A 26,701-nucleotide genomic window follows, 5' to 3' on the forward strand; every position below is an offset into this window, starting at 1 on the left:
AATTCCTACCAATCACTTATCAGCTAGATGCTCCCATCCATTTCTTTGGTTTTAGCTCCTGTCTTTGAGCTAATTGGTTTCAAATTTCAATTTTTAGCCTCATCTTCTGTCCAAAACTCCAGACCCAGCTAATAAGCTGTCTTCTGCACTTTTGCACTTGGATGTACCATAAATGGCTCAAAATCTATACCATCTTTGTAGGTACCCCAGTGAGAGACTAAATGTCTCACTCTACTGCTTTGTCTTTCTCTTCCCTCTTCCATTTTTTGCTCATAAAGTCCTGCTGGATTTTAGTTCAGAAATGTCCCCAATTCATCCTGTCATCTCCATCGCCATAGCTGCTGTGTGAATTAGTTCAGACTCTCATTATATCTTACCTGGATTGTTACATCAGTCTCCTACCTAGTTTCTTTGCCTTCAATCTTCCTGTTTTAAAACCCCTTCTATGTGGCCATAATCAAAGGTGTCTATCCAAGATCAGGCATAATTATACCACTTCCTTCCTTCAAAACCTTCAAAGGCTCCACATTGCCTTAAGGATCTAAATTCTTAGACAACTCAGAGAGCCTATCATAATCTGGCTCCAACTTCCCTTTTTGGCCTCATCTCCTATAAAACTCACCCCTCTCACCCTAAATGGGCCTTGTCTGTTTTAGCCATACAGAATTCCCATTCTTCCCCCAATAAACCATACTTTCTCTCTTTGCATAGGTCAGTCCAGGATCTTCTCTCCCAACTTCTTGTCCATGGTGCTCCTTCACCTGGAAGTTCCTATTCTGTATTCAAAGTCCAACCCACTTGTCCCCTCTTCTGAAAACCCTTCCTGGGGCCTTCCAACCACTCCCTTGACCCTGCTCTCGCAGTACTTAGTCGATATATCTATTATAGCATTCATCTTGATCTCTTTGGGGGCAAGGATGAATGCCTCACTGGAGTGTGATAGGTCTACACCTGGTGCCATATCTGTCCCTGTGAACACAACCCCAGCCTCTGAGTATTGCCTAGAGCCTCAGCCACTCCACACCTCTTCTCTGGGCAGTGCTCCTCAGATTTCACTTTGTGAGAGAACCGCCCCCTGAGTGCTTATTTCATGGGCACATTCCCCCTTCCTTCCCACAAAATATTGGTTCAGTAGTAGTCAATGCATCTTGGGTGATTGTTCAGAGACAGTCAGCAATGGGAATTGATCGTGGGGCAAATGGACCTGGGTCTGGAGAAGGGAGCGAATGGAGTTCATTTATATTCTGGGATTGCCAAAAGATATGACAGAAAGGCTCTGCATTCAACTTGATTAAACCTATGCCAGGTGTGCATGAAGACGAATTAAAAATATTTTCTAAGTTCTAGTCAACTTTCAGGATCTAGTTCAGTGTCCTAAATTACAATACTTCAGGAAGCCATCCCAGCTTCCCAAAACTGGGCTGACTTGTACCCCCATAAGTTCAAGGTTGTCCTCAGCAGGGCTCTGTATTCAGTGCATGGCGGCTGCTGAAATGTCGTGTACCATCTGTAAGCACAGTGTAAGTTAGGTGGAGACAGGGCTTGTGCTTATTCATCCTAGTGTGCTCAGAATGTACCTAGTGTGGGGCTCCTAGTGGGTGTTTCGGAAACAGTTGTTTAATTGAGTGGAGCAGTCCTTTCGTACCTCGGGCGACCCAGCACATTCGGTCAGTATGTTCGCTCCAACTTCTACAGACTGACTCAACCGACAGACTCCGGGCCTCTGCGGAGGCCGAGGTGGAGGCGGTGGAGGCGGTGGAGGCGGTGGAGGCGGCGGGAGTGCACGACTCTGCGCCCCGGGGCCGGTGGTCCACGTGCCGAAGCAGAGACAAAACCCGCGGTGGACTCAGGGAGGCCTTACGGAGAAGTGACGTGAAGATCAGTGGACTTGGCACATGAAACGGGATCCGGGGGGAGGGAATCAGTGAGCGGAGCAAAAGTGCAGGGTATGGCGTGGAGGAAAAAAGAAGAAAGTTAACAAGCTGGGAGGCCGGTGGGTAAGGGACTGCTCCTCGGCCGCCTGGGGGCGGAGGCCGGGGTGGGCACCGCCCGCGCACCCCTGGGCGCCCTCGGGGAGAGCGCGGGGAGGGGCGCTCCCTGCCCTGGGTCCGCGGCGGTGCGGGTCCTGCTCCCGTCTGCCCCGAGGCCCCCCCACCCCCACCCCGGGCCCGGTGGTGTCGGCCAGGCGGGGGCGGCCCGGCCCGGGGCGTGGAGCCGCGGGCCCGAGGGGGATGAGTAACCCTCGGCGGCGAGCAGGCGCGGCGCCCCGGAGCGTGCCAAGTTCCAGCCCGGGGCGCGCGGGGCCGGAGCGTCCGGGGTCGCGCCCGAGGCCGGGGAGGGGCGGGCGGCCGCACCCGCGGCGGATAAAAGGCGGCGCGGCCCGGGACCCGCTTTCTCCGCGCCGGGCCGGGCGTGCGGCGCTGCTCGCGGGCGGGCCCGACGCGGGAGCGGGAGCGGGAGCGGGAGCGGGAGCGGGCATGGCGGGGGCGGCGGGGGCGGCGTGCGCGCGGCCCAGCCTGACCTCCATTTCGTCGGGGGAGCTGCGCAGCCTGTGGACGTGCGACTGCGAGCTGGCCCTGCTGCCCCTGGCTCAGCTGCTGCGCCTGCAGCCCGGCGCCTTCCAGCTGCGCGGCGACCAGCTCGTGCTGCCCGGGCCCGGGGGCCCCGCGGCGGCGCGCGGCGGCTTCAACGTCTTCGGCGATGGCCGCGTGCGCCTCGACGGGCAGCTCTACCGCCTCAGCAGCTACATCAAGAGGTGGGTGGCCTCGCCGGGTCCCCGCGGAGGCCTCCACCAGGCTGTCGTCCCCGGGACCGGGCTGGCCGGCTTCCCGCCACCCCTCCCCAGGGGGACCCCCCCTTTTCGTGCCACTTCTAGGCTCGCCTCATTGCAGACGGCACCTGAGGGTGCGTGGCTCCTGCAGCCTGGCCTTTTCCGCCCTGTGCATGGCACCTTGCAGCTGCCGCTTGAAGCCGCCCGGGAGGGCATCAGGGCAGGCGCGTGGCTTAGGGCTGGGTGGGGAGCTGAACTGGGGGGTGGTTTTCCCTTTCTGGCTCCTTAACTGGGTCAGATGAGCTCAAATCGGGACACACCCTTCAGGGGATGTTTGCAGAGGAGAGATTCATGCCCTGGCTTTGGATCTGTGGGGAGGGGAGAGGATGCTCAATTCTGGGTATTGTTGGCCTGATCCAGTGAGGAGACTCAGTGAAAAAGCGTGCAAAGGTTCAAAGTTTCCCATCTTTGGCCTGCCTTTGTTTTCAAAAAATAGAGAAATAAAAACCATGCCTGAGAAACAAACGAAGCCCCGTGAAATCCAACCCGGGGCCATGTGGGCTGTGATGTGGGCAGGTAAGTTCTGGGAAATAGGTGCAATGAGTGTAGCTTCCAGGATTCTTGCACAGAGCTGGGCCCAAACCTCATTTGATGGCGAGTGCCCAGGATATGCTTAGCTGTTGTGGCCAAAGTGTCTGAGGCACTTGGTAGCAAACTTGCAGCCAGCAGGCTGTAGTCCATCTGAAGCAGGCTTTGATCATCACGGGATGAAGGAAGAGGAAGCCTCATGCTGGATTTTACACGGCCTCATGCCTTCCAGAGGTCACCTTGTACTTGTGTGTGGAGGGGGGTGTCTTATACTTGTGCTGCCGAACAGTGTCGGGAAATGGACAGCGCAGTCTAGAGTTTGAATCAGAGATAAGTAAGCTGGCCAGCTAGGAGGATATAAAGCCTTTGCTACTGGGAAGGACAGCAGCACTGTGGTATCCTGTAAGTGGGATGGATCCAAGGAGGGCAAGCAAACAAAATGAGATATTTAAAATGCCTTCTTCAAAGCTGCTTTTCCACACAGAGAGAGTGAGGGCTTCCAATGCTTGAAAAACCATTCTGCAGCAAGAATTTCTTCCTTTTTCATTGGATTGAATATTCTAACCCGCATCAGGGGATGATGGGAGGAACGGAGTTAGAAATCATTATTTGTGAAGATTTTTTTTAAAAAAAGAAAAGGTAACCATTGTATTTGAGAACAGAGTATGAAAAATTCAAATGTCCAGGATTTTTAAAAAATTTTTTATTTATTTATGATAGTCACAGAGAGAGAGAGAGAGGCAGAGACATAGGCAGAGGGAGAAGCAGGCTCCATGCACCAGGAGCCCGATGTGGGACTTGATCCCAGATCTCCAGGATCACGCCCTGGGCCAAAGGCAGGCACCAAACTGCTGTGCCACCCAGGGATCCCTAAATATCCAGGATTAATTGAAGCCATAGGTTAGGCTTTTGACAGAGCCAGCTTCCTCAATCTTAGCAACCAGTGCAGCAGAATTTAGAATGATGTCGAAGTCTGGTCATTAAACTCTTGCTTTGAACACCTCCTACACAAAATACTATTAAATAGCAGTGGTCCCCTGGCAGTGAAGAAGAAATAAAATAAACAATGACCAGGTGACACACAGCAGAATGCAGTGAGGATGCAACCACAAGGTTCTCATTGTCAAAGCAGTTGAGTGAGGGCCTTTGGACCCTGAGACATAGCGAGGAACATCTGAGAATAATTAGGGTGGTAGAAGGAATGATCTGTCTTTCTCTCAGGGGACGTGCTGTGGCATGTGGGAAGTAGGCTTTTATAGGTGTGTGTGCAGTCCTGAAGGAACCTGATCTAGATGGAGAGAGCATTCTAGAAAAGAAGGGAAGACTGGGTTGTGGGCAACAGCGAGAGGTTTGGTCTTCATGTATCAGAAGGTGGGCACATAGTCAGAATGCAGACATCAGAGTTGCCTCTCAGATCTGCCAAATTTACCCAGCTGTCTTTGGCTTTGGGGATAACATCCAGCTTTCTCTCTCAGAACATTACTCCAAAGCAGTGATTCATTCGCTTGGATCAATGAGAGCCAGGGTGCATATTTATTTTCTGCATCTATGCCCAATTCAACATTACTGCCACTGTCCTGCTGGACAGCAGTTTTGGCCAACAGGGCATAGTACTCTATTTCAGACTTCCTCAAGATTGGGCAGTTGTTGAGGATGACCAGTTCTGCTTTGCCTTGTAAAACATCACCATCAGCTTGAACTCCAGCACGTACTTCCCACTTTTCATGTCCAGTTAGGACCTAGAGTTGATGGACTCCAGCAACTTTTTCATCTTTTCTGCAGCCACCGCTTTCCTACTTTAGGTGTGGAATGGTCTCCTACTAAGAACAGCTGTCAAGATAGCCAGGGCATGAGAGAGGCAAGTAATGATTCTTAATCATTTTAGACTACAGAGCTTTTCAGAATTTATGTAGGCCATCTCTCCCAGAGGCGTATATGTGTGCTGACGTTGCTAACTGTCCAGGTAGTTTATGAGTGAGCTATTTGGATCCAGCTTGAAGATCCTTGTTCAATTAATTAATTTAGTTCTTTTTTTTTTTCATTCAACAATTATTTCTTGGTGTGGGTAAGCTTACAGTGTAAACAGCATTTCCTTTTTGCAGCCTCAAAAATGTGTGCTGTGTCTTTCATGAGGTCCTTTCCTCAGGAAAAGGCTTAGGACTGTTGCCCCTGACATTCGTATGATTCACTCATTCAGACAATAAGAGGATGATGGGAGGATGGCTTAAGTTATGCTGATATGTCTTCTGATACTTGAACATTTTGGAACTTCATCTCTATTAAATAAACCTAAGGGAACCTGGGGTGGCCGGGAGGTTTAGGGATGGCCACCAGGGCTATAGAGCTCCTGGGAGACTTCTTGAAAAGTTTGTCCTAACTTGGGGAGAGTGAATGGCAAGATCTTTATTGTTCCTTTTTTCTTTCAAGCTCATAATTTCCATCTGTGTCACAAACAAAACCTACATGGAACACCCGGTGTAAATAACTAATAACGCACACACATTTTTCCCTGTGATGCGATACAGCTGCTTAGTGAGATATAGTGGCACGTGCTTGGCAAACAGGTGCACCAGCCTTCCTTTCAGGGGTCCCCTGAGCATGACGGAGGCTGTTGGGGTGATAAACACAAGTACACCATAATAGTGGTGCCAGCTCCTGTTTACTCGAGTACCAAGAATGGCACAAAGTATTCCACAGCTGTTACTTCACAAGAGCTCACAAAGTTGGCACTCGTGGTATTTCCCTTCTTTTTATAGGTGAGGAAATTAGGACTCAGATTAAATAACTTACCTAAGCAAGATGCTGGTGAGTAGTAGTGGTAGAACCAGGTCTTCTGTGTGGCCTTGGCTAACTGTAGGCCTGTGCTTGCAGCCAGCTGCCTCGAGGCTGAAAGGATTCTGGCTTAGTGTAGACAGAGGCAGCTTTCTCACACTTCTCCCAAATCAACACCTAAATACCTGGAATTACAGCAGACAGAAGGCATCTTACATATTTAGGTGAAAGGGGAGGGTAAATCCAGTAGCCTTGAGGAAGCCACCAAAAGCAGAGGTGTGAGCTGCTCCTTCCCATATCCGACCCAGCTGTTAGCTGGTGACAGGGACACCTGCCTGGAGCTCAGTCACCCAGGGCAGGGGGTGCAGGGGGCAATGGGGAGACACAGGGGGCAGGTGAGGAGGAGTCAGGGCTGGAGCCTGGGGAGGCCTTGCTCCCACCCACCAGGGGAAGTGTTGGGCTATGTCTGCTGACCCCTAGCTCACCTTTCTGAGGTGACCCTGATTGCTGATGGGAGGCAGAGAAGCAATTGCAGCCCCATTTGCAATGTGTAGTACTGGGTGGCTCCCATACAGTCCTTCTGACTGGTCCTCTGCCTTGATCCTGGTGTCTGAGTCTCAGATCTGGTGACCTGCCTGGGACAGCAGCCCCTTACTGGGACGTGTAACAATAACGGTGTAGTAATCATCATTTACGTGTGGAGCTATGGTGTGCATGAGATGCAGCCTAGAGTTAGTGCGGAGCAGCATGGGGGCCGGGACCAGACTGCCTTGGTTTGAATTCTAGTCCTACCGCTTACTAGCTGAGGGCTTCGGGAGATTTCTTAATCTCTGTGACTCAGTATCCTCCGTGTATAATGGAAATAATAGCACCGACAACCTTACAGGGTTCTTGTTCAGAATTCAAATTTATAAGGTCCTTAAAGCAGTTGCTGGCATGAATGAATCACTTGACAAATGTTAGCCTATAATATTATTAAGCAGCCCCGTAAGCCAAGTGGCTCACACACATGATTTAATCTGTTAGCCAGCCACCTGATGAGGTACCTTTTGTTAGCCAGATTTTACAGGTGTGGAAATTAATCTCAGCAAAACCAAAAAAAGCTCGCTGAGGTCACAGAGATAGAAATGTAACCCAGATCTGATGATTCAAAAGCCACGTGCCATTACTGCCTTCTTTAGGAGCCTTGCTCTGGACTTCCAGCCATTCCTTACCCTCAGCTCACCTGGTCCTTGCCAAATGCCCGCCTGCAGGCCCCAATGCAGCCACTTGACAGTCCCCAAGGCTTGGCTAACCCATGACGTGACTTCTGCTGGGGACGCCTCCTTCTGGCTTTGGCCCACTCAGTGATGGGACATTTGGCCCAACAGAACAATTCCTTTTGTCTGTCTCAGCTCAGTAAATGGTTCTAACTCCAGACCCCTCCTGTCTTGCTCTTTCTTATTTAAATAACTGGAGCTGGAACACAGGAAGGCAGAGAGCTATGCATTTCTTTGGCATTTGCACGTTTGAATCATTAACTAGTTTGTAAGCCTCTTAATGGCAGAGAAGGACCATGTCTTAGATCAGTGCTTCTCAAACTTGAAATAAGCATGCAGATCCCCTGGGGATCTTATTAAAACACAGTTTTTAAGTTGAATAAAACTGAGGGAAGCCCAGGACTCAGCAGTTCTACCAGTTCCTAGTTGATACCAATTCGGATAGTCCAGTGACCATGCTTTGAGCAACAAGGTTTTGCCTATCATTTTATATCGAAGTGGTGCATTTTGTAGTGTCTTTTTAATAGAGTAGATGCTTCTTGAAAGCAACACTATTTCTTTTTGCTTTTTTTATGTCCCTGGAGCTCAGCGCCTATGCTTAGTGCTTATGAGTAAATGTATGCTTGAACGCATCGTTTCTGCCCCAAGACCCGGGGTGGCAGTGGGGGTGGGGGCATGTACTGAGCATCAATAATGAATGAGTGAATGAATGAGTAGATAAACATGTGTGTCCTTGATTCCAGTCACCAGACAGTAGAGTGAGAAATCAGAAAATTTTGTTTAATTTCCCTCAAGTAGGGGCAGAGGGAAGAGAGGAAGTGAAAGAAAAGGAACCATCTGACAGCTCAGGCTGAGGCCTCACATAAAGCTGTCAAGTTAACACTGGAAACACAGCAGGGCCATCCTGCTCGCTCCCAAGGGCAGAATGCTTTTGCTTACTGTCACAGCAAAGGATTATGAGCTATAAGCAATTTCTGGACCTTCTATACAAGGACAGTTTCCTATGTGTTCCTCTTTTTTTCTGTGCTCCACGCTCCATATTTTTTTAAATCAACACACACACAGAGACACATACGCGCACACACATACACCCTCAGATGGAAGCTGTAGGTTTGCATTCTTATTTGCCTCTGAGCGTTAAATCACCAGAGCCAAGGGAAATTTGGGGCAACTTTTCAAGAATTGTGCCAGAAATGATGTGAAACCTAAAGGAACCTCCAGAGAAAGGTAGGCATCTCAGAGGGGAATGATCTCTCAGCCACTCTAGATTTGCTAGAAGCAAAAATATAGTGTTCTTTCTTGGTCTCCTCTTCCAGGTATCACCTTCATTAAGCTTTGCTTTAGCCTTCCACACTGAAAAATGGAGGAAAGAAATTGGAGCAAGGACGGAGAAACTCTTGCTCGTGTATTTTTCAGATGCTCATGTTGTCTTTTTTCCTGGTCACTCACATGAACACAGTCCTGATTGTGTTTTGCAAGTTTATAGAACTTCACCGTATGGCCAGCAGAGTTGGCCAGGTTTGAATATACTAACCATGTTTGTTGAACATCTACATGGGCTCAAGAACACGTCTCTATTACTTGCACTGCGTTGAGTCCTCTCACAGGAGATATTGTTATTATCCCTTCTACAGATGAGGGCACAGGTTCAGATGGGTTAAGTAACTCACTCAAGGTCACAGTGAGCTGTGGCTCTGCAGCTGAGTTCATACAGTCAGCCAATTAGGGAATCAATTATATCTTCATATTTCGAATCACTATCCATTGTGTCACACTGTATCTGCCTTTCAATCTTTGGTTTGAAGCCAAAGTTTCAGCCTAGAAGCATCTTGAGGCCAGGGTAAAAGCAATGAAGAGATGAGAGTTTAAAAGAGCTCTCTTAAACCCTTTGCTTTTCATCCTTAATAACTTCGGCAAATATAATAAACATCCAGCACACAAGAAGCAGTACTTGCATTAGAATTCAGAAGTATGCATGATTAAAGATGAAATAACTAGTCTCTAATGTCATCTAGTAAGGTTCATCTTAAAACAAAGCCAGTGATTCAATGTCAGATACTTAAATACCTGTGAGACTTCACAACAGGTCCTCAGTCTTTTTGTATTTTAGTGACTTACATACACAAATTTTTTAACAGTGAATTCCAAAGAATGCTCATGTTTATTAATTTCACTGGAATTTCCAGGTGTTAAACAATTGTACTGGGAGGCTGGGAATGATGAATTAGGAAGGTATTTCTTATTTGTAACCTGGTTTAAATAGAGAGTTCATTAAGTAGGGATCTTGCCACAATATCTTGTCTGTAAATTCTGTTACGGAGATCTTGTATAAATAGCATTTTCACACATCTGTGGCATCCTGATAACTGACATGCTCTGTGGCGATGTTTACAGCCCTGTTAAGATCCTAAAAGTGCCTCTAAATCATCAAAGAAAGATTAAATTATGTCGAGCATAGTTTTAATATTCAGGGCATCTTATTAAATTCAGACTCCGAAAAGGATGACTCATGTATAGGCTATATATTAAACTAATTGCGTGACTATCTGGAAGCCCCTCGCCACCCCTGGCCTGATACCCCTACTCTGATCATGAGAAACAACAGCTCTTGGAGCCTCAAAGCATTCCACAAAACCCGCCACAGAATTCTGGGGAAAACTGATTATTTTCCCAACCAGTGGTCATTGTTAAATTGAGATTTTCATCTTTTCCTATAAGCTGTGGATTCATCAGAATAAAATCGATGGTCCCTCTGATTGGATGTTGATTGGTCTCACAGGCACAGGCAAGTACTGCGCTGTCATTTGCAACATCAGAATAGTAATTGGAATGGCAGATTTTCCAGACAGGCTGTACACCAATGCTGTGTGTGCACCCTAGAGAATGACACTCAGACCATGGATATTGAGAGAGCAGAGGAGTCAGCCTGAGGAAAATGTTTAAGTGACTATAAATTAACTCCATGGTGAACAAGGCAGGAGAATATGAAAATCTGCCTTGGATGGGACACAGGTGGTACGTGACTCTGCCCCAGCATCATGCGTCTATCTTGTTGGTGTTTACTGCATCCCGACTCATCCTTTTCTTCTTCCATGGCTATAAGACTTTTCTTCCTTTTTTCTTCCTCTGTGCCTCTTCCTGTACCCCCTGCTATCACAGACCTCACTGGTTCTGTGCGGCCTCTCCCGGGCCACTCTTGTCTGCCCGTGCGAGGTCCTGGACAGTTGAAGAGATGTGATGGCAGAGGGGCTGGGGGGACACAGGGAACCCCTGTGCTGCCACCTTCTACCCCAGCCCCATTTCACAGGCCCTGAGCCCCTCCACTGTGATAAAGCATGTTTGGTGCCTACCTGGTGCCCAGCCCATAATCAGGACCCAGCGAATGCTGTTGAATGAATGAATGAATGAATGAATGGGAGCAAATAAACTCCAAACATGATGATCCTCTTTCTCCGCCCTTCTCTTTTGCTTCCTTTCTTCAGCGCCTTTTGGCAGGTGGCCAGTTAGGACAAAAAGGAACAGGAACGTTCTCTCCCTGCTGATGTGGAACATGAGGACTAGTCCCCTTCAGGTGTCCCACCTCTCCCCATTCTCACTGGGCCCTGTGCTTAGGTGAGGATGAGGGCAGGAGTGGACATCGGAAGAACCATACAGAATCCCTGGTCTGCATTGTCTTCCACAGTCCGTTTCCTTGTTATCTCTGCTGGTCCCCCCCAACCCTTCTTCCTAACACCTGCCCTCCTCACCTCACCCCTGAACATGAACAACCGCATCCCCTGCCCTCCTCTGGAATACACGAGCCCTGTATCCCCTTCCCCACCCCAGGATGAGCCCCCTGACCACCCTCAGTGCCCCTGGCGTGGGAGGCAGAGGCTATATTAAAAGCCTGGTGAAAGACAAGGCAGGAAGTGTTTTTGAGGCCCCACCAGGGGTCAGGTTTTAAAAGCTCTCGAAATCAGGTTTGACAATCCCTGAGAAAAGATAATGATACAGATTACTAAGAAACCAAGCTGGGAGACAGACAAGCCGAAGCTGTGGTTTTCTGCCTTGGAGGGGTACGTAGTCTCCCACGTGCTCCCGCCCCACGCTGGGGTCCGGGTCTTGTTTGCTGGGCCCTCTGAGCGGGTTGTGGGAAGTGGGACGGGGCGGGTGGGAGGCCTGTGTGGTCACAGCTCCCTGCAGCAGGGCTCCCTCCAAGGCTGTGATTTTCATGTCAGGCACCGGGCAGATAACAAACCAGAAAGCGACTCTTGAGCTGTCTCTGCCCGTGACTAGATGTAAGAAGCAAACACACCACAGCACAGCAAAACAGCCTGTGCTGTCAGCCAGGCCAGCCATTCACTCTATGCAGATGTGCACAGCTGTGCCTGTCCGTGGGGAACCAGTCCTGTGTTGAAGAGGGACGGTGGCAGACACATTCTCCAGCTTGCTGGGTGCCATTCAGCCTGCCTGCGTCCGTGTGGTGTCTGAGCTTGGGTGTGGATCAGAAATAAGCCATCTTCTCGAGGGAAGCCGGTTTGTACTCAGATCTCTCTTTTTATCAACAATGCAGGTAGAAAGACTACTTGGAATATTCATAAACTAGGAGGAGATAGCTGACATGCTGAATGACAGAGTCAAAATGCAAAAAAAAAGAACTTCCCAGGGTGGAATAATGAATGAAAACCAAAGAGGTGAAATTGAATAGGATCATGGGCAAAAGTCCAAAATTAGTCTGGTATTTTTCTTTTCTTTTCTTTTCTTTTTTTCTTTTCTTTTCTTTTCTTTTCTTTTCTTTTCTTTTCTTTTCTTTTCTTTTCTTTTCTTTTCTTTCTTTTTTCTTCGTCGCACAAATCTCAGGATCAGGGAGATATGAATTAGTTCATATGAATATTGGTTGATTGTGTAATTTATAGAGGGGCTGGGGCCTTATCTCAGGATTAGAGGACGGAAGAGGGGAGGAGAAGAAAAGGGAAATTTTCTTCGGAGAAGACCTAACTTATGCCACTTGTAGAGCGTAATTTATTCTCAATCTGGAGAGACAGAGAGCTCTTATTGCTTCAAATAAACTCTTATAGCCCAAAAGATAGATGGTACTGGCCATCATCTAATGAGGGCTGCCCCTGAGAGCCAAGCATTGGTGCCAGGCTACCCTAAAGACCATGGCCACCTTCGGCTTGTATCCTGATCTCTCATCTGACCAGGGAGGGGAATTATTTATATGGTACAAAATATGACCGCCTCCATGGGACACATTTTAGGGAGCCTCCCTTGTGAGATCTGTGGATATGGCAGGCCCCTGTCCAGTACATCCCTTCCTGACCTAGATGGGAGGGTGTATTACGTTTACAATGATCTCTGCTTTTTTCATAGATATGTGGAACTGACCAACTACTGCGATTATAAAGACTACAGGGAAACTATACTGAGCAAACCAATGCTCTTCTTTGTTAACGTACAGACCAAAAAAGACACCTCGAGAGGTAGGTATATAAATATTTTTGGCTTGATTCTGCCTCTTGGGGCTGTGGACTATGGCAGGCTAATGAGGTAGAAGTTGTGCATGGAGTGAGCAGGGTGGATGTCAGCTGTGAATAGGCTGGGAGCGAGAAGCCTGGAGCGTTAGACCATCTGAAGCACAGCACAAGCTTGCAGAACCTTTAAATGATTTGAGGGCAAAAGCCATCTGTCTCTGGGTTTTGTCTTATATTCCCCGTCTAGGCAGGAAGTGCTATCATGTTCCGAGTCTGCAGGGGTTGCCAAAATGACTGGAATGATGGTGATATATAATACTTTGCACCACGTAACAAACACTTTTGTTTGTGAGGTGTACTCTCAGGTCATTAATTGACACAGCAGCCCTGCAGGGCTTTCATCCAAGGGGGAACATTCTCGAGCATGAAACTACTTTCATTATTATCACATGATTTCATTATTATTATTTTTGTATATAATAGTTTCATTAATTATTACTATTAATAATTATGCTGGGACTGAGGTATAAAATGGCACTGACCCAAGGGCACTATGATGCAGTCATCCTACCTATGAGGTGCTTATACCCATTTTATAGATAAGGAAACTAAGGTAAAGAAATAAATAGGAGTTGTAGATGCTTTTATGTTTCATGCTGTGGTCTTCAAATTCTAATTTTAGGGGTACCTCTTCATTGTTTCTTCCAAGAAATCAGAATAACTGCTAACAACTCTAACTCCAGTTCCAATATGGAAATGCCTCCATTTTTCCTTCTTCCTGCTTAGTGTTATGTGGGGGAAGTCATGGGCATATTGCTCTGTGATAGAGACAGAATTTCATAATTCTACTTCTAAATAGCATTCTTAAAATGAGTCCAAGGTAATAAGAAACCATCTACAAATTCCAAATAGACTTTCTCAAACATTCATTCTCATTCAGATTCGGTGGAGTTGATTCTCTGTTCATTTCATTCAGAATCATTCAGATTCTCTGCTCACTTGGTAATTCAGTCACAATGCTCTCTCGGCAGGAGGGGCTGGGAACAGAACACAAGGTAACAAGCGGTGCTTGTTAGAGCATCTGAGCCCCTGATGTTATTTGGCTGATGATGACCAGAAAGCCAGAGAGTTCTCCAGCAATGTAATTCACAGACATATCAAGTACACCTCCTGCGTCGATCTCTCAGGAGGAATCTGAGGAAAGAATAAGAGCCTCTCCATTTTAGCATTTTAATGAAAGTGCAGGGAATGGTACAGGAGGTATTTGTGGATTTGTGGGTGGCCTACAAAAGGTACACAGTTGTATGACAACTATCATGGAGGGAGGTACAGAGACCTTGTGCTGTGCAATTGTGAACAGAGCCGTGAAACTAAGAGCTTCTATGACACAGAAGCTTAAAATGGTCAAATTTAGATTATGAGAATTATAAGTGAGGTAACGCATCCAACCTTGCTGCTAAACTGCACTTTTGTGCAAATTAGAAAAAGCCACCAGTAACTTAACACAATCTACTAATCCTTCGCAGAGGTCTGTCCTAGTAACTATGCAAATAGACAATGTCTATGAATGTCAGTGGTACCTCTAGAGTTGTGCAGTGCACAACCTGCCCAACCAGCACAGTGTGGAGGGTGGTAGTCCTTGGTATCTAATGAACCTAAAGATCTTAGTTTGGTTTGTGTGAAAGTTAACTCAAGGTACCAAATAGCTTGCTTGCTTTGTTTATCTCTTATCTCAAAGAGGATATAAGAAATTTATATTTAAAATACCCCCCCCCCCTGCCCAGAAATGGTAATTTGAGAGAAGGGAAGCAAGGGTAGGAAAAATGAGATGAATAAGGCTAGTGGAAAAGTTAGCTCAAAATATAATCTTCAGGGATGTAAGATTCATTATTGGTGGACCACAGGTTTGGCTCTCAAAGCCAAAGCAAAATGTTCAGTTCTCAAAATCACATTATGGCAGGTCTGTAGCCTTTAAACAGAGAGTGCCCATCTATGTTATGTGTCTGTCTAGAAAAAAACACTTGACTAATTAAGTCCATGGAGCTTGATTCTGGGGACTGGAAAAGGTAAGAAAGTAAGAAATTGTTGGCTTATAGTATTTCGAATTTCCTAATGAGCAAAGAATCTCATCTTTGCCTAGATTGTATAGAATTAGATAGAATTGGACATAAGGAATTAAAAAAAAGAAAGAGGGCAGCCATGGTGGCTCAGCGGTTTGGCACCTGCCTTCGGCCCAGGGTGTGATCCTGGAGACCCCGGATAGAGTCCCACATCGGGCTCCCTGCATGGAGCCTGCTTCTCCCTCTGCCTGTGTTTCTGCCTCTCTCTCTCTCTCCCTCCCTCTCTCTCTCTCTCTCTCTCCCTCTCTCTCTCTCTCTATATATATATATATATATATATATATATCTGTCTCAAATAAATAAATAAATAAATAAAATCTTAAAAAAAAAAAAAAAAAGGAAAAGAAAGAAACCCCAAATCAAACCACCACCAACAACAAGACAACTGTTTGCTAGGGCAGAGGCAATAGTATTATTTAAACAATGCGAAGGACTGCTCCTCTGCCGGGGATTGTATTGGGGTGGAGTGTAAAGGAGACTCAGTCTCAGATTGCCTTGATCTTTAAAACACTAGACTAGCCTTTTGCAGAATGCATGCCAGGTCTTTGGGGGAGGGAGGATGGGGAGAGATGGGTGATAGGAGGAGAAGGCATGGGGTAGCCTCCTTCCCTGGACTTGGCTGATTTTCTGCTTTGCAAATGAGGAAATGCTGGTGAGAACCAAGTTGCTGTTTAAATACCCAGTAAGACTGTTTTGGCTTTAGCCCCCGCCACCCCATACTGGGTGCATGCCATGGTACTCTGTTCTCATCTGTGACCATTAGAGTGACAGAGTGCACTTGGGGGAGCTGACTTTCTAACTGGCTGTTGCAGTATCTCAGAGCTTCCTTCACATCTACAAAGTTCTCAGGAATGTTTCTAGAAATCTGGTTCAGCTGTGCAGTGAGAGTCTGAGGGGCCCATGAGGGAAGTTGTAAATGAATAAAATCTCCGAATAAGGTAGGAATCACTGCTTTATCAAATGCTGAGAAGTGTATTTATGTCACACATGCACACTTCTATCTGAATTCTGCTTCCTAATTTTTAGAAAGAACATATGCATTTCTTGTGAACACAAGGCACCCCAAAATAAGAAGACAGATAGAGCAAGGGATGGACATGATCATCTCCTCGGTGATTGGGGAAAGCTACCGGCTTCAGGTAAGCTTCCATCAATCTGAATCCAGGGATGGTTAACCACACAGAAAGGGGTCTGCGCATCTTGTGCAAGGCTGAGTCCCTAGAGCTTAATTGTTTTATTATTTCAAGAAAATAAACTTGGTTTCTAGCAACTAATCTAGAAACAATAAATGTCAATTTAACCAAGCAGTTCAAGGGCTTCAAATGGCTAGGATGCAAAAGCAAAGGTCTGTTTTAAAAAATGAGAGCCAACTGTTCAAAAATACCTGTCTGAATGAAAAAGAAATAAAGGGTGTGATATTTTGGATACTGGGGCCGTTGTTAATTCAATGATATAATTCTATAGTAATATATAATTCTGTAATATACCATTATAGTTATTTCCATGGCATTAATGAAATGCTTCTCTCTCTTTCAGTTTGATTTTCAAGAGGCAGTAAAAAACTTTTTCCCGCCAGGAAATGAGGTGGTTAATGGAGAAAATTTGAGCTTTGCGTATGAATTCAAAGCTGATGCATTATTTGATTTCTTCTATTGGTTTGGGCTCAGCAATTCTACTGTAAAGGTGAAAGGAAAAGTTCTGAATTTGTCAAGTACAAGTCCAGAAAAGAAGGAGACAATTAAACTATTCCTGGAAAAAATGAGTGAACCTTTAATCCGAAGGAGCAGTTTCTCTGACCGGAAATTCAGTGTAACTTCTAGAGGTGTGTTAAAAATTCTCAAGTACTCGAGGAGGGCAGTTAAATGAAAGGGTAGAATAATATCACAGGAGTGGAGAGTCAATTAAATGAAAAAGAAAGGTCTCTTGATAAAGGGGGAATATAACATCACATAATTCAGAACGTAAAAAGCAAGAAGTGTATGCTACCAAGAAATACAGTGACTTTTCTTGTGAGGTTCCTTAAAGTTTTGTGACGGAGCACTTACAGCATGCAGCATACCCAGAATATAATTTCAAAATATATTATTAGTTCAAATACATATCACTACTCATTTAAATATTAATAATGTAAATATTATAAAAGAATGATCCTTTGCTGATGTGCATATTCAAGGCAACAGAATGTTAATAGCGTCAGCTGGGGGAGGGTTGTACATGGTCAAGGTATCTATCTTTAAGAATATTTGAAAGGGTTCTCCAGAGTTTGTAAGACCACAAAATAATAACTCTTGAGAACGCTTTACCTAACAGATTTTAATCTAGATGCTAATATTCAGGGCCTCCTCCCCAGCAGTGCGTGAGACTTTGCAGTCTGCTTTGTGGCCAAGGCAGATGACATCAATTAAGTCTTGTCTGGGTTTGTCTTCTGCTGAGCCCATTCTTCTGTCCCGTGCTAGTCTCTGCCGAAAGCCACTTCCCTGAACCAGGACTCTTGAGGTTAATCACAAGAAGAAAAGAAACAAACAAAAACACACCAACCTCTATGAACCTGCAGTATAAAAAATGCTCAGATGTAAAAAAACAGAGTCTTCATTAGTTATATTTAATGAGAGTTGCTTCCTTCCAATATTTATAGCAAAAATGCTTACTCCTAAGAATTTCTTTTCCTGGAAGTAGCCCCTACTCCTGTGCATGCGCACATGCACTCCCTCACCCTCCTACTCCTTTTTCTTTCCCCTTTTCTCCCTGACTCCTCAGTCTCTTTCTCCCTCCTTCCTTGCTCCTCCACCTGCCACCCTTTCTGTCTTTCCCTCTTGTTCTCCCCCTTTCTAACACCCTCTCTCTTTCTCCCCCTCCCTGTCGCTTTAGTTTTCTCTGTCTGGGGGTGTTTCTTACAAAGATACTTTGTGCTTTGCTCCATTGGAGCATGCGGGGGATCATACACTGATTCTTTTGGGGAAAGATTAACTTGCTGGTTTGCCTGGTCCCTCCAGCCCCACCCACTGGACTTGGCAGCCTGTGTGGGTGTGGGGTGGGGTACAGTTGTACATCCGTCCTCCTCCCTGCTCTGCGTGTGGCTGCCTGAGATGTCCACTGCCATCCAGGGGAAACCAAGAAGGATGTGAAGTTGGGCAGTGCTTGCTTGCAAGTTTACTAGAAGCCATGCCCGGGGCCACTTGCACTCCACAGCAAGACCTCCTGAGCCTTCATTATGCACCACAAGTGGAACAGCCAAGATGCATGAGCTGCCCTGGCAGGCAGGCCAGGCCTGGCCTCTACTGGCTCTGTCCTGGTGAATCACCTCAGCTCTATCTACTTTGCCTAAATTTACCTTTGTCCTAGGCCTCTGCTCCTCAACTGTGGGCCTTTTGCCACAAGTGAGAAAACTGTCTGCACATCTGCTCTGGCCCACGGAAAAGCACCTGGTCCACGTCCTGCTAGTAGACAGACACACAAAAAACTGTTTAGCGTTTTGAGTTTTTCTGAGGAAGTCAGGATTCTCTACTAATTATTGAAATGGTTACATTGTATGTTGTGTGAGTTTTAAGTCATTGTTGTTTTGCTTTTGTTTTTGTTTTTCCAGTGACGATAATAATGTGCCTGTTACTTTTCTCAGGTTCAATAGATGAAGTTTTCAACTGCAGTCTGTCACCCAGATCATCTCTGACGGAGGCTCTTTTGGCAGAATTGCCAGTTGCAAGTGTCCTGGAATCTGAAGAGACACCTAACCAATTTATGTGATGGGCTTGAACATTCTGTGGTCACTGCTACCTGCCAGGCATGTGAGGACAGGAGGCTGAGGGGACGTGAGACGCGGTGGGAGGCAGGCACTCCAACCTGTCAGTCAACCCCTCTACTCCCACAGAAGGTTCCTGTCTTCCATTTCCGGAGTGATGCCCCGGCAGACCTGATGCAGCTGGCTTCAGGAAGGGAGGGCTTTGGTCCGATGGCCTGGAGGGGTAGCCTTTCTTTTTAACATTCCTCCAAAGAGGCAGAGGGAACAGCAGAGTCCTGCCTCCGTGAATGCTTTGCTTAGTATCCTGGCATCCAGGAAAGCTCCCTTTGAGGGACCAGTCTGACTTGGGTGTTGACTCTCAATACCATGTAAATCACTGGCCCTCTGCTTGGGACCTCCTTGTCTGAACCCAAACCCATAAAGCAGGTGGTTAGCAGTGCTATTTTCTTGTGAACATGGCTGGACAGAAAAGCCTAGAACATCTTTCACTGAAAGATATGTTTCGTTCTTAGGAGAAACATTCTAGGTAAGGGGAGTGGAGGATTGGCCAGGTTGAGAGGACGGTAACCTTGCCACCCACTGCCTGAAATTTGAGCTCTCTTGCTGTCTCTCTCTCATCAGAGTGGCCTGCATAGAAAAAGGCCAGATGATGTGGTACCAGTGACAGGGGAAGGATAATGTACATGGCAGTGTCCTCTACTGGAAGCACATTATGTCAGTTGGGTATTTTAAATAAGCTTTTAGCAATCTTAACACTAAAAGCAAAATAGAAGAAAGCTATAACATTACCACAATACATTGTTACATCAATACATTTTTCATCTCATAGGTACAATGGAGTTCTTCAAAAAGAAAAAAAAAATCCTGTTTACATATAAAAACTTGCATGAACAAATCACTACATATCCTTATAATGAGGAAGATTTATGGGTCCGAGTATAATTTTCCTATCTTTTCTAAACAACTTCCTGTATTATACATTTTGATAGCACTACTGATTGTCCCTTCATTTATATTGATATGTTGGGTACTGTATTTGTGCAATTAAAACTTTTCTTAGCATTCAACATGGAATCAATTAAATTTGTGTATGTGTGATCTTTCCATTGTGCTTTGCAGGTGGTATATTTGCCTTATAACTTACCAAATTATAATAAGAATTGGGTTTTCACAGCTACTTTCTCCAGAAGAGCTTTTTGAAGAATGGGTCTAAGAAGCGTTTGGAGAAAAGAAAAATAATTCGATCATGATCTTTCACAAAAGGAAAAAAGTTCCTTAATAAAGAAGAGGCTAAGCATTTGTTATTCAACTTAGTGCAAAATGAAAGGTATTCACAATAAAATAAGTTTTATAACAGTGCAAACAAACCTTAGGTGGATATCAAATATTAAATGCTTCCCCAAGGAAATAGAGACTCTGATCACAAAGAAGATTTTTTTGAAAGTAGTTGAACTGAGGAAAAAATGTCAGTAATCACTCCGGAATGGACTAAAGATCTGGAAGGTTACTTTCATAATTAAAAACTTTTTTTCATTGAATTAAAAGCAATTTTCACTGAATACATTCACTCATTCAGTATTCACTCAGCAGTTTTATGAACTGCTTCTAAGGGAATATACACTGTGCTGATGTATTTGTTAACATGTGTCACAAGGAAGTGATACTGAGCAATCTTTAAAATTGGTGAAAAGTATATGGGGACAGATCTTTCTGGGTAAAGGAGGCTTCAATCTGGGTATAATTGCAGCCCAATTCAGATATTTTGAAGATTGAAGATCCATGCAAATCTATGGGACAACAATGATCTAAACAATTCATTCATTTATTCAGTTCATCCATTCATTCAACTCATTCAGCAGAATGATTGAGTGCCTGCTCTGTGCAGTGCACTCAGGTGGGTCTGGAACAGAAAGATATTTAAAGTATGGCCCCTGCTTTCAAGGAGCATCTAGTCTTAGAAGATAGGTGTGCAAGCTAAGAATAATTATAAAATGAGTGCTAGGAGAGAAGTTCCAAAAAGAGAACATCTAAAACACTTAGGATACAGTTTTGGATGTAAAATTAATAACAAACTATAAAACTTAGTTTTAAAACCAATATATGAGGATTGATTTATTCAAGTGATTGATTTATTGAAGCCCTCAGTACAAGAGTCACCTTGGAGGCTATTAATTTATTCCAACAAGAATGCAAATCCAGACATCTATAGAATGAGGAGATTTTTTTTTTCTCATTACCTCATGGTTATAGTTTGATTTTTGGCTAAAGGATAACATTGCCCAACTTGATTGCCTACCTTAATTATCAGCTCGAATGTGAATGTCATTTTACTGTTTCAAATTCCCAATCTATCTTCAAAGAGCCAAGTTATGCCCCTATTTAAGAAATTCAAAAGAATATGCATCTAGTTCTGAAGGGAGTTTTTAAAGAATTTCGAAAATGCTTTAAGCAATGGCAGTGTCATTAGAATAAATTATTACTTTGAAGAAGAGAACATTCATTTGGATGGGTAAATGCTGGTATAACAGATTTAAAAGGAGTGTTCACACTTGATATTCACTACTTGAATACACTTGAAAGAACAGACAGTGTAAAGCATTAGTAATTACCCAATGGCTGGCCTGGCCCACTTAACCTCTCAAGAGTTCAGAGAAGAGGAACACAGAAAAACCAGGGAGGGCAGAGCTGGCTCAGAAGTAAAGTGACATTTGTACTGGATTGACAAGGTTATGACGGAATCAGCAGTCTGAACTTGCTGCTATGGCTTTGTTTGGATAAAATGCAAGTAAATTTAGTGAGTGGCATATTAGAAGCAGTACTTAGAATCTGCCCCATTGGATTGGACTGTCCTAATACAATAGAGAACATTGTAGAATTTTCTTTTCTTGAGCTTTCAATAAAAGGATGGCAATCATTCTTGACTACGTAACAACAACCCCTCTGAGTGGCAGATATGAATTAGTTGACTTCAAAAAGATCTGGGTCCGTCATGACTAATTTTATGTACCAATGTGTCTGGGCCATGGTGTCCAAACATTACTCTTGGTATTTCTAGGAGAGTATTTTTGGATGAGTCCAATATTTAAATTGGTGGGCTTTAAGAAGAGAAGAACTGTCCTCTACAATGTCAGAGGGCCTCTTAGATCAATTGAAGGCCTGAATAGAACAAAAGACTGACTTCCTCTGAGCAAGAGAGGATTCTGCACAGGTGGCCTTCAAAAATGAACTGCAATGTCCATCCTGCCCTGGCCTCCTACATACTGGCTTCCTTTGCAGATTTTGGACTTGTCAGGCTACACAACTGTGCGAGCCAACTCCTTAAAATGAAATAAGTCTCTCCTCTCACTCTCCCTCTACATACATATACACAGACTCTATTGTGTGTCTCCCTAGAGAACCCCGAATAATACAGATTCCATCACAGAAATTGAGAAAATGTTTAATGAATTAATCAATCAGCTAAAACAAAGGAGAAGAAGCAACATGCTTTTTTTGGTTCCTTTTTTTTTTTTTTTTAACATGAAGATAATTAAATAAAAGCACTGCATACACTTAGTAATAGAAAAACTTTTGCCCAAATGCAGTAAGCTGGAGAAACTTCATTCAGTACACCCATATCCAAAGTACACAGGAGATCACCTGTGGCCTCTCGTGGGCTTTTTTTTTTTCTTTAAAGATTTTATTTATTCATGAGAGATGCACAGAAAGAGGCAGAGACATAGGCAGGGGGAGAAGCAGGCTCCCTCTGGGGAACCTGATATGGGACTGGATCCAGGACCCCAGGCTCACAACCTGAGCCAAAGGCAGATGCTCAACCACTGAGCCACTCATGAGCCCTCTCCAGGGCTCTTGAAAGCAGTCTCCTGCTGCTGAATCTTTTACACATCCTTTGTTGGCTTGCTCTTTGAATTCTCCCATCAACTAACTTTTCATATTCCTTCTCATTCAGGAGACACCTTGGCCTATGGTAGTTCCTGGAGCAGAGCTTTGCCAACTTGATTATGTCTAGGACCCTCTTGGAGGTCTTGCTAAAGCTGCAGACTCTGAGTCATCAGGCCTGTGTTCTAATAATCTGGGTGATGCAGATTCTGCTCATCCTAGGACAAGGCTCTGGATCTGTCCATCTCAAACTTTATGAATCTCGTAGGCATCTTGTTAGAAAAGGAGAATCTCAGGCCCTTCCAGACCAGTTGAGTCAGAATCTATGCTCTCGAGATGCCCAGGTGTTGGTGGGCATGCCCAGTTTGAGGAGAAGCATGTCTGTCTTCTCCAAGTGTAGGTCCCATCAGCTTTTTACACGGCGGCAAGCCCCATCTCTCTCCCTGCTTCATCCGCCATGGCCTGTGAACTTGGTTACTTCTCTCTTGTTTGGGTATTAACCTGACCCACTCCCTCTCCTGACCCATTCTCTCTCCTCCAGCTGGAGACTCCCTTCTCCTTCACAGCCAAAAGCTAGGTAGATCTATCCTTGCCGTCCCCTCCATCTCCCACCCACCTGTCGCTACTCCTTCACATCACATCCCTGCAGCATGCATGTGTTTGTGCGAGTATGTACACAGAAAGAAATTTATTATAATACTTTAAATTGGAGACGACCATTTAACATTTAGCCCGTTCACTATGACTACTTTCAATTGTTTGATGATCGATTCAAGACCTTGTAAAAGGCATATATTAGTAACCTAGACGTCTTAATTTCTGAATGATTAACCTTCACCGGTAGGTGGTATGGATAACTGTGCTTCTCTTTTCCCTGGAAAAAGAGGCTGGGATCTGTATAAACTTCTGACCTGATCCCTTCACTCTGTTGCTTTAACCCACTCCACTGCTCAGGAGAGGCCCAACTTCCTAGCACAGCCTGCAGGGCCTTTTGCTGCAGTTTCCTAGGCTCTGCTTTCACTCTTTCCAGTGTGGCAATCCCATGTTCCCTGCCTCCTGGGCCTTTGCTCCACCTGGTGGCAGCTCTCCCTCTCTTGGTTTCCTCTTAGGCATCCTTGAGAACTCAGCACAGGCACTAGGAGGAGCTAGGACCAGCTCCCCAAGCTCCCATCAATATCCAGGGCATTGCCCTCAATGTCATCATGCAGCTCATTTTCAGTGCAGTGTTTGTTGAGAGGAAGAAGAAAGGAAAAAAAATCAACTTAATCATTGAAAGGGGTTGCCTCAAGCAACCCAAATTCAGAGGCAGGAATAGTGCTATACTGCTCACAATAAAATGGACTTGTACCAAAAATCCATTGTGAAACAGAAAGGAAAGCCTATAAAAATAATAAATAAGACAATAGAGTAATACCTTAGGTTTATGTGGATTTATAATTTATAAATTATTGTTAGAATTATTCATCTTTACAGCCCGGTGAGGTGGGCACTGGTATACTCGTTTTATAGATAAATTGGGGCTCAGAAAAGTATCTGCTTGATCCCAAGGGCCCCCAGGTAGAAAGTACAAAGAGATCTCCCAACTCCCGATTGGGTGCGTGGGACCACAACTTTTCAGCTTGCCTAAGAAGAGACAAATATAAGATATTAATAAGAATTCACTCTCAACATTCTAAAGACTCACTGTTTCATTAAAAAAATTTTTTTTTCTTAACTTATGTTATCCTAATGAGCTCTGCCATTTTCAGACCATAATCTGTTATTGGGTGTTATTTCTCCCATTTAGATGCCACTACTAAATCCTCGTTTAAACTCATTCCTTTTAATAACATTGACAGAACTCTAAACCTTCTAAGTGTTCCACTATCATTCATAACTATAAAATTAGAGAGTCCAAAAAATGCATTATATGTGTTCCACTATATGGATAGGACTCCTCTCAGAAAATTCTACTTTAGTTTTTAATTTTTAAGCAATGCCCTGCATACACACGTGGGATGCTTACTTTGATATGTATTCTGTGACCTTTGATAAACTCCTTTTTTAAAATGTCACACCTTCACCTTAGGTCCTACTTTGGAATAACCCCTTTGCAGAGAAGGAATGGTTGTAAATTGCTTTCTAAATATATTGCCAACGTCTCTAATGAGTACTTCCTCTCTTTTCTTTGCACGCAGGTAAGTGGCTAATAGCTATGTCCTAGCCTAGAGGCATTCAATTTTACTAAGCACCTACTATGTGTCAAACTACCAAGATTCTTGTCAAGAATACGAAGATAGAAACCCTCCACATTCTGGAAAAACTATGATACACTCAGAGGCGGAGGGGGAGGGGCGGTGAGAGACAGTTCAGTCTGTGGGAATTGAACAATTAAATTGACAATCACAAAACACAACGGTTTGTGCCAGAAACCTCCCCTGGTGAGGGGAAAGGTGTCACACACAACCCTGCCCACTCTTGTTTCCTACTTAATGCAAAGATCTAGACAACTCTGCCCACAGTCACTTAAGTTGAAAGTTAGGAACAGATGAAAATTTGCAATTGCAAATCTGACAATATGACTTTCTCTTCAACACTTGTCTTTATGCTCTTCTCCCCAGATATACAAGACAATGCACAGGAAAGCTCGTTGCAAGAACTACAGGAATACACGGAAGGAAGGAAGGATCCATATTCCTGGAAGCACAACTCTGCTTTCCGCACCCGGTCTCCAGCCTGCCTGGTGGAGCGCGCCGGCGCCTCCCGCACCTGTCGGCCCCCCGCTGAGCTGCGGAGAGCGACCCGCGTCTCCATAGCGACGCGTCACAAAGCAGCCCCGAGCTGCTGCCCAGAGCACCCAGTCCAGCAGGGGCAGAGGGCACCGCTAGGGCTTCTTTTGAGCAAGAATGGCATTGCCCGGGCCCGAGGCCGCGAGCGCCTCTCAAGACCGCTTCAAGAGGCAGCCAAGTAAGGCTGCGGACCCTGCGGGCTGCGAGCGGCGGGGGAGCGGCGGGGGACGGGTGGGGGCCGGCGGGCTTTTTCCTGGGAAGGGGGTGCCCTAGAGCAACGGCTGCTTTGGTCTGCAAGGCTCTTTGCCTCCCTCTTATGGGCGGGACTCAATTCATGGAGAGTCTGGGAGTCAGAGAGCATGAGGTGCTCATGACTTGTCCTTTACAGCCCTTCGCTGCATTTCTGCAGAACCTCTCCCTGAACCGCTCAGGTGTTTTTAAACACCCCGCAACGTGCCTAGGAAGGGATAGGAGAAAGGAGGGAATAGTGCATTTCCAGGAGAACAAGGTCAAAGACAAACCAGGTACAGAGAGGTCAGATGCTCTGAAGACAGCAGATCCAGCAGAGATCTGATCCCCATCCAGGATTTAGAGAACAGCCCAGAAAACTGGAGATGCAGAATGCAGGGGCTCCTAAGCGGATCTGCGGAAGTAGCATCCCCCCACGTAGCTGTAGCAGAGGCTGGAAACTAGGCATTCAGCTGCCACTTCTATCCAACCTTTGCTGATTTTTTTCAAAGTGATTTTGTATTTAACTGAGGTAGAGCTTTTAATGCTAATTTTGCATGCAAATGCAGCAGGTTTACAAAGTCAGCTTTTTGTGTTAGTGGAGGGAGAGCCATTCTAACTGTGATGCTAGTGGCATGATTACTGTGTAGTCAGCTCCATCCTGGCCTTTCTCATGGCAGTAATAACCCACCGCAGCCCTCCAGCTGGGTAATTGTGGTTCTGTGGTGGCTACAGAGCAGTGGGAACCGTTCAACTGCAAAGTCTCTAGAATTGCAGACCCACCAGAATGAAATGCATATTTTCATTCTGTTTACCTCTTTGTAAATTAAAGATGGAAAATTAAAATACTTAATTCGTACAAAAAATATTGAAAACACTGTTTCTGTATGACGACAAGGCAAAGAAGAGAGATAGGGAGAACCTCCTCCCCAGGGTTTCCCCACTGCATTCTGTTTGAATCTCCTCCTCTCTTTCCAGCCACCTGTCTTGGTGCCTTTCACTGTCTCCTCTCTGCCTTGTCTGGGGAATGTGAGTCCTCCAAGATCTATCCTTTTTGATTTACATCTTCTGTGCAGTGGCCATGTCCTACCAAGGGCTTCGAGTCTTCTGAAACGTGCCAATGGCTTC

The 26,701-nt window shown here is 45.3% G+C and overlaps 2 protein-coding genes across 2 annotated transcripts in view; both read left to right on the plus strand.

Moving 5' to 3' along the window:
* Positions 1-2,005: 2,005 nt before the first annotated feature.
* Positions 2,006-19,776, plus strand: MEDAG (mesenteric estrogen dependent adipogenesis). Its single transcript, XM_041767941.1, has 5 exons — positions 2,006-2,755; positions 12,742-12,851; positions 15,989-16,101; positions 16,499-16,784; positions 18,579-19,776. The coding sequence occupies exons 1-5, from the start codon at positions 2,232-2,234 to the stop codon at positions 18,701-18,703; spliced, it is 1,158 nt and encodes a 385-aa protein (XP_041623875.1). The 5' UTR covers positions 2,006-2,231; the 3' UTR covers positions 18,704-19,776.
* Positions 19,777-25,462: 5,686 nt separating this feature from the next.
* The window catches only part of TEX26 (testis expressed 26), a 31,299-nt gene continuing 30,060 nt past the window's right edge, over positions 25,463-26,701 (plus strand). Inside the window, exon 1 of the mRNA XM_041767444.1 lies at positions 25,463-25,523. Within this exon, the coding sequence (XP_041623378.1) occupies positions 25,463-25,523 (61 nt within the window). The remainder of the gene's footprint in view (positions 25,524-26,701) is intronic.

The sequence above is a fragment of the Vulpes lagopus genome, chromosome 8 (assembly GCF_018345385.1).
Source record: "Vulpes lagopus strain Blue_001 chromosome 8, ASM1834538v1, whole genome shotgun sequence".
Lineage (NCBI taxonomy): Eukaryota > Metazoa > Chordata > Mammalia > Carnivora > Canidae > Vulpes > Vulpes lagopus.

Excerpts from the sequence above, each read along its gene's own strand:
- MEDAG (XM_041767941.1), top strand. The coding sequence starts at position 2,232 with ATGAGTAACCCTCGGCGGCGAGCAGGCGCGGCGCCCCGGAGCGTGCCA. Across the intron at positions 12,852-15,988 it reads CAAAAAAGACACCTCGAGAG|AAAGAACATATGCATTTCTT; the intron begins GTAGGTATATAA and ends CCTAATTTTTAG. Across the intron at positions 16,102-16,498 it reads GGGAAAGCTACCGGCTTCAG|TTTGATTTTCAAGAGGCAGT; the intron begins GTAAGCTTCCAT and ends TCTCTCTTTCAG.